This window comes from Accipiter gentilis, chromosome 7 (assembly GCF_929443795.1).
Source record: "Accipiter gentilis chromosome 7, bAccGen1.1, whole genome shotgun sequence".
Classification (NCBI taxonomy): Eukaryota; Metazoa; Chordata; class Aves; order Accipitriformes; family Accipitridae; genus Astur; species Astur gentilis.
The window spans coordinates 34,194,061-34,209,650 of record NC_064886.1 but is presented as its reverse complement, the minus strand read 5'-3'; the positions used below and the strand labels follow the sequence as shown (position 1 = coordinate 34,209,650).

Here is a 15,590-nt window from a genome sequence, read left to right as displayed (position 1 = left end):
ATTATGTGTAAGCAGCTCCAATTTCTTGTGAACTTTTGGCTCTATCTTTTCCATAGGCTTGCAATATGGAGCAGTATCATCTAAGCTACCAATAGAGGAAGAAGCAAGGCAAGTTCAACTGTTGAAGTGTTCTCTGCAAGTCATTTTTCTGCTTGTTCTTGCTTCCAGCTTTACAACAAACAACTCAAAGGATGTCAATACTTCTTAAATCAGAATTACCTTATAGCCAACTATAAAATTAGAAGTAAATTGTGATGGCAAAGGCAACAGGAATATTCATGAACACGAGGAAAAATTTATTCTTAGTTTTAATGGCAGATAAGAGTCATATATAAAGAAGTTCAAATTCTTACCACAGCAGCAATTTCTGCTCCAGTTTTATGGTTTAAAGCAGCAAGTACTACAGAGGCAATGAAAAAGAAGAAAGTGCTGAGTCCAGTGTTGACCAGATCCTAAAAAATAAATTCATTAGCATTACTAAACAATGATTCTTTGCTTGCTTTTATTAAGTGATGAAACAGAAGAAGGTCAGAACAAGAACTATCACAATACTTTCCCATTTTCTATGCAGTTTACCACTTATACAAAAGAAGGCAAAGATTATTACACAGGAAACGTAGCATGTGTGCGCATTAGTCTGTGAATTGAAGTCAAATAGCATGTACACGTGAAGCACCAGTGCAGATTCTGGATGCATTACCTCGATTTCTACTGGGTTTATGAGAAAAGTACTGTCAGCATAAACAATGAGTAAAGCTGTTCTACCTCAGCTGACGCTGAAGTAACCTGAGTATCAAACTCCAGCACTCCCGGAACGCCTTGTTCCCTTTCACATCACAACAGTGCTCCATGCACTGCCCAGATTAACAGTCATGAAATTTTCTAGAAATTCTTTGAGGTCTTCACTGTAGAAAACTGCATGTCCTATGCCATTTCTATGTATAACAGCTGCCCATATTGTGAGAATACATGGATTTTTATGTATTTATTGCATGAAATTGATGTTCAAGCAGACATTTTAGAACATACGCACAGCAACACCCCAGGGGCACCTACGTTGAGGGAAAATTCTTGCTTTGCTGCAATCACAGAAAGATGACAAGCAACATGCAATTCAGTTATATGTATGCTGCATATGTCACTTAGTGTTCAGATATATTATACTACCAGGCCTTACATAAAGCAGGGCCATTAACACATCATTGGAACATAAGTAAGAATTCTGAATGGCAGCTATTAGCACAAGAATAATTACGTCAATACAAGACTATCTGATCAGACTCAAGGAAAAAAAGACATTAAAGAGTTGGGACTTTAAAATAATAAGATTCATTAGGGACTAGCTGTTCAGCATGTTACTCAGTGCATCTTTTACATTTTTTTAAAACATTTGATACATATGTACACTGCACTATATGTACACTGCAGAGATGTAAGAAATAACAGACTAGGTTGATAACTGAATGAATAGGTGAAGTCCGGGCGCAAGGAGGGATGTGGAGGAATCGGGAAATGGAAGTTCAGCACAAATATCCTGAAGGCACATGAAATCAGTGAGAGGTGAATACTATCATAGCCAAAAGGGATGGAAAGAAAACCTGTATAAAAGTTTGCTGTGCAACTTACAGTTTTGAGTTAAAGAAAAAACAAAACACCCAACAAAAACACTGAACATGCCAACTCCCACCATTAAAAAAAATCCCATCACCACTCTTTAATAAGAATTCAAGGACAAATTTGTTCTACTTGACACTCTTCCTTCACATGCAAGCCAGGCTCGCTTCCTGTTCCTGCTCCTCCACTTACTACAAGTAGATTTTTTTTAATTTATTTTTCCCAAAAGTGCATCTTTTGAAGTGCTGTAAGAAGCTAGGCTTAGAAACCTGAACATATAAATCTAAACTTATTCCCTGGGTATGAATCCCTTGACTATGTTCCAGCTACATAGCACAAAGACTTTGAAAAGACCAGTGTCAGCCAGCCAGCCCGAAAACATCTGTTTTTCTAGCCTGATTGCAGAATGCTTTAGAAAGTAATTGTAAAAACTGAGTTTCTGGCGCTGTGTTATTCACAGGGAAAACTATCTATTTTGAGGGTACTCAGCGACAGCTAAGCGTACCTGGGGATAAACTGTAAGATGTATCACTGTGGCCTGCTCCTCACCTAAAAGGGGGACTTTCCCAAGAAATCTGAGAGGTTTCCATTGCTATTTCCATCCACATCTTCAGATTTCATAAGCCCAGCAAGACCTAAACTATCTTACCAAACAGTAAGGAAACAAAAGCAAATTCTGGGTACTTGTCACCTCTGTTCAAGCTTACTGAAATGTTATTGGGTACTTACAGCATCCAACAAAATTAGATTATTTTTTTAAAAATACTTATTGCAGTTTTAATTATATAACTTCTTGCTTTGCAGAGATACAATTAAGAAATAGAGATATCGGAAAATAAATGCCACTTCACATTTTCTCCAAGCATCCTCCTCTCTAACTTGGAGTTTAGCAGCTCTAACTGTGCTTCTGAGGTTGCCAAGAAGAGCTGTGGTTCTCATCTGCACAAACCTTTTCTCACTAGAGGGGAAGTCTCGCTATATATATATATATTGGGCTCTACAAAGAGATCTGGACAGGCTGGATCGATGGGCTGAGGCCAACTGTATGAGGTTCAACAAGGCCAAGTGCCAGGTCTTGCACTTTGGTCAGAACAACCCCATGCAGCGCTACAGGCTTGGGAAAGGGTGGCTGGAAAGCTGCCCAGCAGAAAAAGACCTGGGGGTGCTGGTCGACCGCTGGCTGAATATGAGCCAGCAGTGTGCCCAGGTGGCCAAGAAGGCCAACGGCATCCTGGCCTGTATCAGAAATAGTGTGGCCCGCAGGAGCAGGGAGGTGATTGTCCCCCTGTACTCGGCACTGGTGAGGCCGCACCTCGAGTCCTGTGTTCAGTTTTGGGCCCCTCACTACAAGAAAGACATTGAGGTGCTGGAGCGTGTCCAGAGAAGGGCAGCCAACTGGTGAGGGGCCTGGAGCACAAGTCTTATGAGGAGCGGCTGAGGGAACTGGGGTTGTTTAGCCGGAGAAAAGGAGGCTGAGGGGAGACCTTATTGCTCTGAACAGCTGCCTGAAGGGGGTTGTAGTGAGGTGGGTGCTGGTCTCTTCTGTCAGGTGGCTGGAGATAGGACGAGAGGAAATGGCCTCAAGTTGAGGCAAGGGAGATTTAGGTTGGATATTAGGAAAAAAATTTCCTTACTGAGAGGGTTGTCAAACATTGGAATGGGCTGCCCAGGGAAGCGGTTGAGTCACCATCCCTGGAGATATAAAAAAAGTGAGTGGACACGGTTTAGTGGGCATGGTTAATGGTTGGACTCGATGATCTTGAAGGTCTTTTCCAACCTAAATTATTCTATGATTCTATATATGACAACAGATACTAGACTCAACAGTATTCAACATTTTCATTAAGTCTCTAGAGTAAACATATGTATGTCACCAAGAATGCTGAAACTAAATACTGAGGAGAGGGCAGCTATGCTCTTGAATAATTTAAAACAAAATAAAAAATTAGTTCAACCCAAGGTCAAGTTGGGTATTTTACTACCAGAGTACATCTGCCACCTACAAGAAAGACCTGCAGAATGGAGACAAAATCCTAGCAGAAATAACTCAGAAGAACTTGGTAATTACAGTAGGTGAGCATCTCAAGATGTGATGCCATGACAAAAAAAAGGGAGAAAAAGCACTTATACATTCCTTCGGACATATGGACACAATAGGTGTAAGGTGGTAATCTTACCTTTGCAAGGGACACTGGAATGCTTCATCCTGTTCCGGTATCCACATTTTTAAAAGAATGTTGAAAAATTGGACAGGGTACAGAGAAGAGCCACAGAAGTTATTTAAAAGGAGGAGAAAATTTCTCACAGTATGAATCAAAGAACCTAAACTGCTTTGAATATTAAAAAGATTGAGCTGTGTACATGAAGTCTCCAGTGTTCACATAATAAAAAAATACTAGCGGTTTTAAAAGTTTAACATAGAAAAGCACAACAAAACTAATAGTATAACAAAATTAACAGCTGCAAAGTTAAGACAAAAGTCATATTCAAAATGAAGTAAGTTTTAATTGTGAGGAAGCTAACCATCAGAACAAACAACCAACCAAAGATGTGCTTAATATTCTACCTTTTAACTTTTTATAATCCAGATTATGCTTTCTCAGACACGCATTTTGTACTTCCTTAGTACCGTACTTAAAGACTAAGTGGATGACACATAATGCTCTATGATTTATGGAGTCAGATGTGCTTATTAATTAATCCTGCCGACCTCCAACTTTTTGAATCTGTCAGCTTGATCATCTTGCCAAAGGAGAATAGTATAAGCAAGATGGCTAGACCTACCCACAACATGACAGACATTATCATGTATCTCCAAGCTACATATTGACTTGAAGGCTTCTTTTAAGAAGTGTAAAATACTGCAGAATATTAAATACTGCTGAAATTAGACCACTGGTGGCTTTGTCATGATTTTTCCAGAAAACCAAAGATGTAAGTATGTTAGAAACTGTCATCGTCACTGGCATTTTGTTTTATTGTACTCTTTACAAAGAATATCAAGTTTGTCCTTGCAAAGAATCCAATCAAGCCTCCATCTTGAGGCTCCAATTCATTCGTTTCTGCAATTCCATTTTCCCTCTTCAGGTCAAAACCTTTTAATGCAATTAATAATTGATTCACATTCATACAATAAGGCTGGTATCTTAAAAAGCTAGAACTAACACAATCTTTCATATCTACAGATCAGATTGTTTGGAGCTTAAGGAGCAATGACACTTATCAATAACGCTGTCATGCAGATATGTAACGGTAACACCACAGATACAAATATCGGTGGAGGTTTTTAATTCAAAATTTGGTACTTACTACTTAGAGCAAAAAGATAAGAAAAGAAAAAATACAATGGTTTTGGACAAAGGCAAAGCAGAAACAAAAGAGAATGAAAATGAACTACAGCAAGAATTCAAGAAGTAAAGGACACTCCCTAAAATAATGTAGCTTTTTTCCACGTAAGAGAAAATGAATAATCGTGACAATAAAAAGAATAAACTAATTGAAAAAAGATGAGCTGTTTCAAATCTGGCCATGATGTAGCTGAAGTTCTTGCTATTATATTTATAGACAAAGTAAAAACCACATCACACAGATAGAAGAATTTCTGCTGAAATTACAGCAACCTCATGAGACAGTATGCTGTGCCATAAAATACTGTACAAAGCTGCCATCCATAACAGAGAATAAAATCTATGAGCTGAATGAAATCCACTCTAGACTGCTGCTGCTCCCTTTCTCCTTTCCAAAATGATTTAAAATTAAAGACTGACTTCTGGTCACTTGCTAGTTATTTGCAAGTCATTCTGTTCAGTCACCACTGGTCCTATTAATCCAAATGAGAGTATTCAAGGACGTATATTTGCTACTGCCATCACCAGCTATCTGTCCCACCTCAGAAGGGGTGTAAGGCAGAGGAGGCAACTTAACTTGTGGATGAAGATGCATTTATGCCAAGACAGCATTTTATAATAAAAAAAGGTGAGGCTTTTGTTCTGCTGATTCTGCGGTAAAGGTAGGGAACTCTAGAAAAGAAAAGTGGACAGCACCCTACAGTCTTTTGTTTTTAAGGGTCTGGGCAGGTATGGTTCCTGGATTAATGAGGATGGAAAAGCTGAATTACTGCTGTGAATGAGAGGTCTGTTAACAGATCTGAAAACTCCCATTAAGTAGCTCCTGAAAGCTGGAAGGAACATCAGCTTCAAAAGCTTCTGTTTAGTCCTCCAGATTGGTACATTACCAGGAGTTGGCTCTGACACTCCGAGGCATCAGTAATATCAACGTGCCTTTATCCATCACTCTCCATGACTTCACATGCAAACTTTTCAGAGACCTTCAATCAAAATACGTGCTTTGCCTTATTATCCTGATTTCGTGGTGAAGTAAGTTTGCACAAGTGGCCAGGTACTATTTAAAAGGGAGACAGTGCCATATGGCAATTGTAATTTGTATAAACAAAAACATTACATTTAAACTGGTGGTTGCTTTTGTCATTTGCTTTTTGAAATCCAAGAGTTTACATCAGATGGAGTTTAAAGTAGCTGAATGAATGCAATCTGGAAAAGAAGCCTGCATGTGTCAACAGCTTGACTTTGTCGCAAAAGGTGACAGAAGTTAGTGGCTTGCTGCTGTCCAGGTTATTTTCCACGAAAGAGAGAGCTGAAAGTAGCATTTCCTTTTAGCTCTGTTTGGGTTTTGGTGGCTTGTTTTTCAGCTAACAGGGGAAGGAAAAAGGAGTGTGGTTACTGACTGACTTTTTTGTTGTTTTTTTGTTGTTGGGGGTTTTTGGGGTGGTGTGGGGTTTTTTTTGTACCATGCCCATAATTTTTCCTCCAACCAGTACTTTACTTGCAAGGTTCAGGAAATTTGTCCCTCGTTTCTACAGGAAGCTATCAATTTGAAATTTACAAACAAACGAGTCAGTCCTCTGAACCAAGCACCTCTGGTCAAACTCCCATAATTTTACTCTACAATCATATTATTAAATGTTGTATGAGTATTTTGCACCACAATTAAAAATGGAACCATGGTTTCTCAAGCAAAAATAAGTCCTAGGTAGAAAGAACCAAATTAACTGTATGAGCATTAATTCCCATCTCATTTTTTTCCTCATTTGTTTAGGCTTACATAGGTATGGGAGCCTTTACTCAAACACTAGATTCTGCTACTCCAAGATTCACATAAGCATCACTCTGCCCTGATAGTCCATGACCAGCAGTTTCAGAAATATGTTAGTGACCCAGAGGGCTGGATTCACACTGTGCAAACAGAGATACCTTAGTGCCCATCTCACAGCGTGGGGCTACACTGCCTGCCCCATGCAGGACCGAAGGTCCCCGTGGGTCCCATGTCACACACAGCAGCCCCCAAAGGTCTCTAGCATTTGTCTGCAGGTGCTCCTGTTCAGGCGCTTTGATCTAGTCCCAGGTGTCTGGCACTTCCTGTAAATCAGTTCTATTTCCAGCATCTCAAGCAAAGTATGTAAAAAAAAAAAAGAATTAACACAAGTGACTTTCAAAGACCTTAGCTCTCCAAAAGGTCAGGGACAAGCTATGATGTTGAAGAAATGGAAGAAGTGGCTTCAAAATCAAGATTCATATGATTTTCTTCTTATTTCTAACTATTTTTGAGTTGGCTTACAAGTTCTGTTAGATGTAGTAACTCTGCTGCAAATGACAAAACATGTTCCTGAATGAATGCTTCCACAATCCCCATTTCATTTTGGTTTCCTGAAGATCACCTATTTCCCTCTCACTTCTTTCTTAGCTGCTCCTCACTGCTTTCCCTGCATTTTTATTTCCAATAAGCAGTCCTGCACACAGACAGGACTAGCAGTTATTGTCACAAAGCAACAGACCTTACTAGCAATAACTACCAAACCATGTAATACTTCTTGATTTAAAAATTGTGTTTCTATTTCTTACAGAATAGTGCATCGTCTCCACCATGCTGCACCAAATGAGAACTGTCCATGAAGAGCACTAACCAAGAGAAAATTAATTCTGATTTTTTTTTAAATTTATAAAATATTCACTTTTATCCTTAATAGCTATTGATATTTTAACAGCAGTATACATAAAAGCTAAGGATGACTGGCTTAGTTTCTCATTCAACAGCTAAGCCAAAGAAAACCAAGAGTTTTTTCTGAAACAAAAGGGGTAAAAAATAAATCTTAAGAAAAAAAAAAGAAAAAAAGAAATCAAGATTGCCCTGTGAAGGCCTTTGAACTACAGCTTTGTAATTACATTCTTCAGAGCCAAGGCTGGCACAAGACAGTTTGTCATTCTGGCACTGCATCAAATTTTCTGCCAGCTACTTCAAGCATCCGTTGCTTGCACACAACGTTTCATCACTGCAACAACTGAAACAAACCGAACCCTGTAAGGATGATGAAACAAGTTTTCAGGCAGCACAAAAAAACCCCCACTGATCTATGTCTTTTAAGAGACACACCTGACTCCTCATGTTTCTTTGCCGTAGCAGTGCTTCCTTGGGACTGATTCCAGGCTAATAAGCACAGCGGAACTCTAATTAAAGTTTGTGCTGTGCTCAGTTCTGTGCCTCATCTTTGAGGCTGCTCTAGGCTGAAAAATTCTGCATTCACAACTGTACACACACACACACAATACACTACCAGAGCTCCAGGGGATGTATTAAGAAAAAAAAAAATTTAAAATCAATGGTCAAAATCCATTGGAAGATATTTTTTCCCACACACAGACAAAAATAGTCCATTCTACTGGCTGATTATGCAATGATTACATCTGTAATGACTGGGATTTCTCTCAACATACAAACTCTCATCCAAGAGACACTGTCAAATTCCGGTATTCTCAGCTATTTGTCATCACTTTTCCCCCTCCCCAAATCACTCAGTTGTCAGCCCTGAAAAAAAGGTACTGCAGCATTACAGTGGATCCACTCTGCAGTGACAGTAATTGTCAGAAAGCCTGGCAAACCACATGCAAATTCACCAGAACACCAAAGTTACTACAAACACTTAGCTTTCCTACCTGTCCTGGTTTTGGCCAGGATAGAGTTAATTTTCTTTCTAGTAGCTGGTATACTAAGTCAAGGATTTTCCAGCTTCTCATGCCCAGCCAGCAAGAAGGCTGGAGGGGCATAAGAAGTTGGGAGGGGACACAGCCAGGACAGCTGACCCAAACTGGCCAAAGGGATATTCCAGACCATATGACATCATGACCAGTATATAAACTGGGGGAGCTGGCCTGATAGGGATCACTGCTTGGGACCTAACTGGGCATCAGTCGGCAAGTGGTGAGCAATTGCATTGTGCATCACTTATATATTCCAATTCTTTTACTGTCATTTAATTATTGTTATTATTGTCATTATTAGTTTCTTCCTTTCTGTCCTATTAAACTGTTCTTATCTCAACCCATGAGGTTTTTTTCTTTGTTTGTTTTTTCTCCTTATTCTCTCCACCATCTCACTGGGTCGGGGGGAAGTGAGCGAGCAGCTGCGTGGTGCTTCATTGCTGGCTGGGGTTAAACCATGACACTACCCCAATCCCTACTTCTAGAAGGCCATGTCACACACACAGCATGGTTCCAAGATCTTAAGCTCTCCCTGTATATCACATGAGATTCAAATAAAGAATTTTTTTTAAAAAAAAGTAATTTAGCCAAACACAAAATTATAGCAAACATTCAGTTACTAGTTAACTCTGAAAACAAACATTTCAAAGCAGCAGCTCATCAGTTAAGCAGGAATCTCTGCTGTGGTGTGTTCTTCATTCCCCTATGCCACTTGCTAGTCTCCTTGCAGAATAGGCTCCCTTTGAGCTGCGAAGCATAAAGGAAATGGAAATTTCCACTGACAGGTTCCCCAGCTTTTGCATTTTTGCATAATATTGATAGTGCTGCACAACACAGACAAGTGACTGTTCTTTCATCTTACTGTAACAGACCTGCCTCTTTCCAACACACCCAGGCAAGGTTCTTTTCTGGCCTCACCATCTTGACATTTCTTTCATGTTTACCTCAGGAAAATATGAAAATGCTTGGCAAGTCTTTAATTAGGGTCAAAACAAAGCTTTTTTCCCCACATGGCTAAAAATATATATTTTTAAAAAATTAGTAAATTTGCATATCTGTTAGATGCTAGTATAAACTTATCCACATTTTCATTCCAACCAAGGACAGTGGACATCAGACTATATCCAGAATGCATTAGAAAGAAGTCTAATTTGAATAAAGTACTGAAGAAAACAATCCTGTGTTGGGCAATAGAAGTTGATGGCCTGGTACTTTCTAATATGTAGGATCATTTGAAAGCAAATGGTTTCAAATGGTTCCTAGGAAGTTTATGCCAGTGCTGTGTTTAAAGAAAGACTTCTTCCTAAATTTAAGACTATTAAATTCTTTCAAGCACTGTAACATCCTCTTCTTCTCACAGAGCTTCTAAAAGCAAGTTTGAGATTTTTCACAAGGGAAGTACCCACTATAAAGCCATACATACTTTTTTAAAGCTTGTATATTAATGAATTCATACATAAGCAGGAGCCATGTCCTCCTAAATCATTCAGAGTGTGAAAGTCTGTTGCTCAGAAACTGTGGTAACTGTCATCTACAGAAGCTGCAAAACTATCAAAATAACCATCAAAACACAAGGAAGTACTAAATATTGAAAGAGACAAATAATGTATGAATATACATCCAAATTGTAAAGAATACAATGCCAAAATAAGCCAAAACCAACATTCAGCCACAACTCTACATCTTTAAATTTCCTACTAACTTTGCCAAAGTAATCTCCCATAGGTGTTTTATCAGCAGCCTTCGATCTCCCGCTCTGTACACACAACAGCGGAATACAGCTACCTGAATAATGAAGATACTCCCACACTCCTCTCAGAGTAACAGCCCTATTAGAATAATGACTGTTAAAATCACTAAGCAATACCAGGAAGAAGGATAGTCTTATCAGTTAATGGAAGTCAGAAGCTTCCAGTTCTCTTCTCACTTCTGTTAGAGGTCTTTGGTATAACGATGGAAGAAGCATTTCATCTTCAGTACATAACTGAAAGAATAAGACTTGCGAGATCATGACAATTAACTTCTACTGCTGCCGATGTGGCAACGTGAACCAAAGCAAAAGCATTTGCAGTGTATTCTATTTGCCTTTCAAGTTGAACTCTGACCGCATCATGTTGCTCCCTGCTGTTTAGGTAGGGGATTCAGAGTGTGACCATTGCCCTAAAAACCAAAATAATTCACTTAAAAAAAACCAAACCAAACCAAAAACAAAAAACAAAAACCACACCACAACTGGTTGGATTTTTAAGCCCTCTCTTCTCTAAAGATCTCTAACAGAGTGCTATGCAGAGACGAGTAACACTGCACTCAAAAGTGGCAATTCTTGTCACTCAAATACCGTCAAGAAGTCAGAGTAGCTGAAAGGACCTACCAGTTACACACCGTTATCTACTGCATTATTTGGGTGGAAAGGCAGAGAACTGCATTTAGGCTTCTGAATTATGTATATTTTCAACATATTGTCAAAGTGTTCTGGTAGCCAGTAAAAGCGTGCCATAGGGCTCAACAACAGAACAAAAAGGTACAGACATGCAGAACCAAGGGTATGCGAAGTCATTAAACTGACTCTTCCAGAGATACAACTTCAGCTCAGTCATGGACACCATGCATACCACTCTGTGGTCTCTTGATAAAAAGTCTTGGTCAAACTTACTTTGAACATAAGCCAGATATAGTATTCACTGAAACCACTAGCATTGCACCAGGAAAACCATCGTGTATTTCATTTGACACTGATGCACTTACACATGCTTGTTGTCATGCACTTGTACAAACCTACTAGCATGTAGAGAACTGTGTGGTATAAAAAGATGGTCTTCAATTGCTGTTATCAACTATCAGGCTGTTGCGATGCTCATTAAACAACCAAGCTGGCAACAGAAACAGAGACTACCTTCTCTCTGCAGCTACTGTTTTTCAGCTTGCCAGGAAGATAAGTGGTGACAATACTGGCAGAATGGAGACAAAAGGAGCAAAAGCAAGACAACTCAGCAACATTCCAGTGGATCCACTGGTTTTGTTTTGCAAGCCACCTGGATCTCCCCCACCTACAGTCACAGTTCTCAGTCCATCTAATCTATCTACTAAGTACTCTTAGGAAGAGGTCCTCAATAGAGCATGCATATACATGCCCAGGGTACAAAGCATTATCTATTTCCACATTCCAGTCTTAATTTTAGACATCATTTAGGCTTATAAACAGTTACTGCAAATGTGCAAATAGCAACATTAATAAATTACGTTAAAAAAACTAAAAAAAAAATAAAAAAGAAAAATCACACAGAAGCCTAAAAACCTCTGTGACTGGTCTCCAACAGTACTTACAAAATTACTGTTATAAAATAAAACAGAACATAGGCACATACGTATCCATACCATCCAAAGAAGTTGATATAAATATTGTCCTTGAAGCTGACAGATCTTTTGCTAGAGTGACTTAACATGTTGATTTTGCGACCTGTGTTTATGCAACCTAATCTGAAAGTTTAACTCATAATACAGCATGGAAATAGAGACTTGTACAAAAGGAATGTGCACTGCCAGCAGTTCTCTTCCTAAAACTCTTCATATTTGAGAACACATTAAGCATTGCTAGTCAATGTTTAATAGTTAGGTGTGCAAGCAATTCAAAACACCTGATTTTCACAGAAAGCACATATTTTTTTACACTACTACTGGATGATTGCATTAATCTGTGTAAGAAAATATATGTAGCATGGCTGTCCTAACAAAAAAAAAAACCAACAAAAAAAACTAGCTTGAGAGAACAACAGGCTACTGTAAATACAGCATCTGTCAAAGTTAAATAACTACAGGCTGCATTTTTATCCACTTCATCCACAAACAGTAATTGCTGGCATTAGCAGGAAGTTTTTGCTTCCAAAAAGAATCTACTAGAAGACAATTTTAGTTCTATTTAATGTAGTTTAATCTTGCTACATTTCAAAGCTCATTCTGCTATTAGTGTTCAAAATAAATATAAGTAAAATATATACTTTACTCAGCATAAAGAACACTCATACACAATCTTAAACAACAGTAGAAAGTAAAGTTCAAAGACCAAACTTAAAAAACAGATTTGCAGCTATTTTTAACAGAGTGAGGATTTGTATGAACTTACAGTAAGATTCCAGTTGATCTGTGGTATTCTTGTGTGAAGATTTAGACTGAACATAAGCAACAGAACTCCAGTAACCACCAATGCGCTACAGCTCACAAACTCAAAGAAATAAAGGCCTTCGCAAGGGGAGCATTCCATGATGGTCTCTATGCAGATGAATGCAATCAGTGCCAAAACCTAGGAAGAAAAACAAGTGGAAAAAATATAAATAGATTTCCACATTTTGAAAGTAGCCACAAGTATTCCTGAAATTTCCATTGGGAACATGATCAGTTTACACTCAGGAATGTGTGATTTTAGTTTATAACAAGACACTGTCTAAAGAGCAAAAACAAAAGCAAATTAATGCAAGACTTTCTGGAAATCTCCTGTTCAACAAAGTATATTTCAGCAAAATTACACAGAGTCTAACATCAAAATGACTGAGACACCCAGAAAGGCATGAAGCCCCTTCAGGCCATTGGCTTAATATGCAAACAACACCTCAAATGTTTTATTTCATTTTTCACTCATGATATACTATTCCAAAACTTTAAGATGGAATGCATATGTCTATTCGCCCACCCTCAAGTTAAAGTGGATAGTATTAATATAGTGTGATTGTGAAAGACATTACAATAAAGCTATTCTTTAAAATTCATTACCAACTTGGGATCTAAATAAATTCAAAGTAGAATAGATTCAGGATCCCTACCAGCCTCCAAAAAATGCAGTTTTCATGTTTTTTATCATCAATATGCTGTATATCATACAAAAATTTATTTTATCATTCCCTTGTAAGACAGTATGAGCAGCTAATAGATGAAGGAAGAACTCCTGGTGCTGCAAATGCATACATCTAACTGGGATAATGGTTAATCACACTAAATTCAGAAGCTATCTTGCTAGAGTTAACACAAATGCAGATTTTTGCAAGACAAGAGTTTCATTTACTATTTAGGATAAAACAGTGAAACCCACTATCCTTAAAAAAATCTGCCCAATGGACAAAACTAAAATATATAAAAACCATACACCATTATTAGCTATCACTGACAGCTACCACTTAGATACCATTGATTACCTACCACAGATTATTCAACTTACACATGTAAGTCTACGTTTCAAACTGATTCTTCTTTAAATATAACTGGTAAAAGAATAACACTTACATGGACAGTTTTGTTTTGGTTTTGGGGTTTTTTTTCATCTTCCACAGCAAGCAAGAAAGGCCTTAAGAGTGTTTTGCTTTGGTTTTCAAGACAACACCACCACCCCCCAACCACTTACATTTTTCAGAAGGAATTCACTTTTTTTTGCTCTGCCACAAAATTCTAACGAGACTGTAGTAAGTCACTTCAATCTGAGGATGAAAAACTTGGGGAGATAGCCTCCTCAGAGGTAAATATTCCATAATTTGAAGGTTTTGCACAAACAAAACCTAAGTTTAAAAGATTGACAGAAGCTACAATACAAATCAATTTCTGCTAAATCCTTCTTCACCAATTTCAATAATGTTTTGCAGATACAGTTTCTTTCAGCACTTTTTATGCTTCATCCATTAATTTATCTTTGCCTCCTACAACAAAACTAGCAAAATGAAAAAAAAAGGGGGGGATTTTGAAAGAAGTTACCATTTTTGTCACCAACATCAGCAGTAATTCTAAGCAAAGGACAATACCCCACATACTTTGTTTGCCACATACTTCAGAATACAGTAGCTAATTTAAGTTTAAAAATTGATTAAAACAAAGCAAAAGCTTTAATCAAAAAACTCACACTTGGGTAGAAAGTCTCTCACAGTTCACTTAGCATGCTCTCTTAAAAAAAAGAGCACATGCCATACTAATTTTTAGCAGCTAATAGAGCAGGCCAATTGACATCAAACAAATTCTGAACGGATACCCAGTGACTAAACACTTAATTTCAGATTTTATCTTTGACATTGAATAGCTTTGGAAAAAACGAAAAAGAATATGCCGTGAAACGGAACATTCAGAAAACCAGAATCAAAGTCAAACTATGATTTCAGCAATGACACACACACAAAAATAGTGTCCAGAACACAGCTTCACTTTATCATGTAATGAAGACCACCTTTTCTGTGAACACAAGCCTCATAACTAAAGATTATATTGTACACCGTTTAAAAAAAAATAAGTAAAGGTCTAAAAAACATCTTAGCCATTTCAAGCAGGATCAGTACCAACACTAAATGTTAGCTGGCAAAACTTTTGACTTTTAGATGTTGCAATATAATAAAGTCTCCATTGTTCTTGCCACTATTTTTGATATATTATGACACTTCTAAAATTTTTATTCTTTTAAAAAGAAATAGTTCTGCAATAGTCTCTAAAAATACTGTAGTACAAGCCCAAATAGAATAGGTTCATTTTCTAAAAATATGAACAGCTCTGAATTGTGCCACTAACATTAGGCTGAAGGAGCCAAAAACTGGCACACCAATTGCTGCACTGGGCACCTGCAATGCAGCATGTGGAATCTCTGCTGTTCTGCTGATAAAAACCTTACATTGACTCTTCTCCATACCAGATAGCGTTGCTTCCTCAAGGCTAAGGTACCCACCTTAGCAGTCAAAGCTTAAAAAAGATGAAAGAGTTTCTTGCATACAGCATTAGAAATATATTCTGTACTGAAGAGGCACTTGGAGCAATGAACTCTTACCTACTCCCAAGCTCAGAATTAATAAATTTCAGAGCAATTCTACCTTAAGACTTCATTTTATCCCTTAAGAAATTATAAAATACATTTACCTGTGACACACCCTTATAAAAAAAAACAACTGTTAGTTGTGTACACTTAGG

General features: G+C 38.0%; 1 protein-coding gene across 3 annotated transcripts in view; it reads right to left on the bottom strand.

The window, feature by feature from the left end:
- The window catches only part of CMTM4 (CKLF like MARVEL transmembrane domain containing 4), a 42,679-nt gene that overhangs the window by 9,918 nt on the left and 17,171 nt on the right, over positions 1–15,590 (bottom strand). For all 3 annotated transcript variants that reach the window (XR_007506797.1, XR_007506798.1, XM_049806713.1), the window contains exons 2-3: positions 12,787–12,963; positions 354–452 (exon numbers count right to left, since the gene is read on the bottom strand). Coding sequence is in view for 1 of the 3 variants with exons in the window: in XM_049806713.1 (XP_049662670.1) it covers positions 354–452; positions 12,787–12,963 (276 nt within the window). In the remaining 2 variants the exon portion in view is untranslated. The remainder of the gene's footprint in view (positions 1–353; positions 453–12,786; positions 12,964–15,590) is intronic.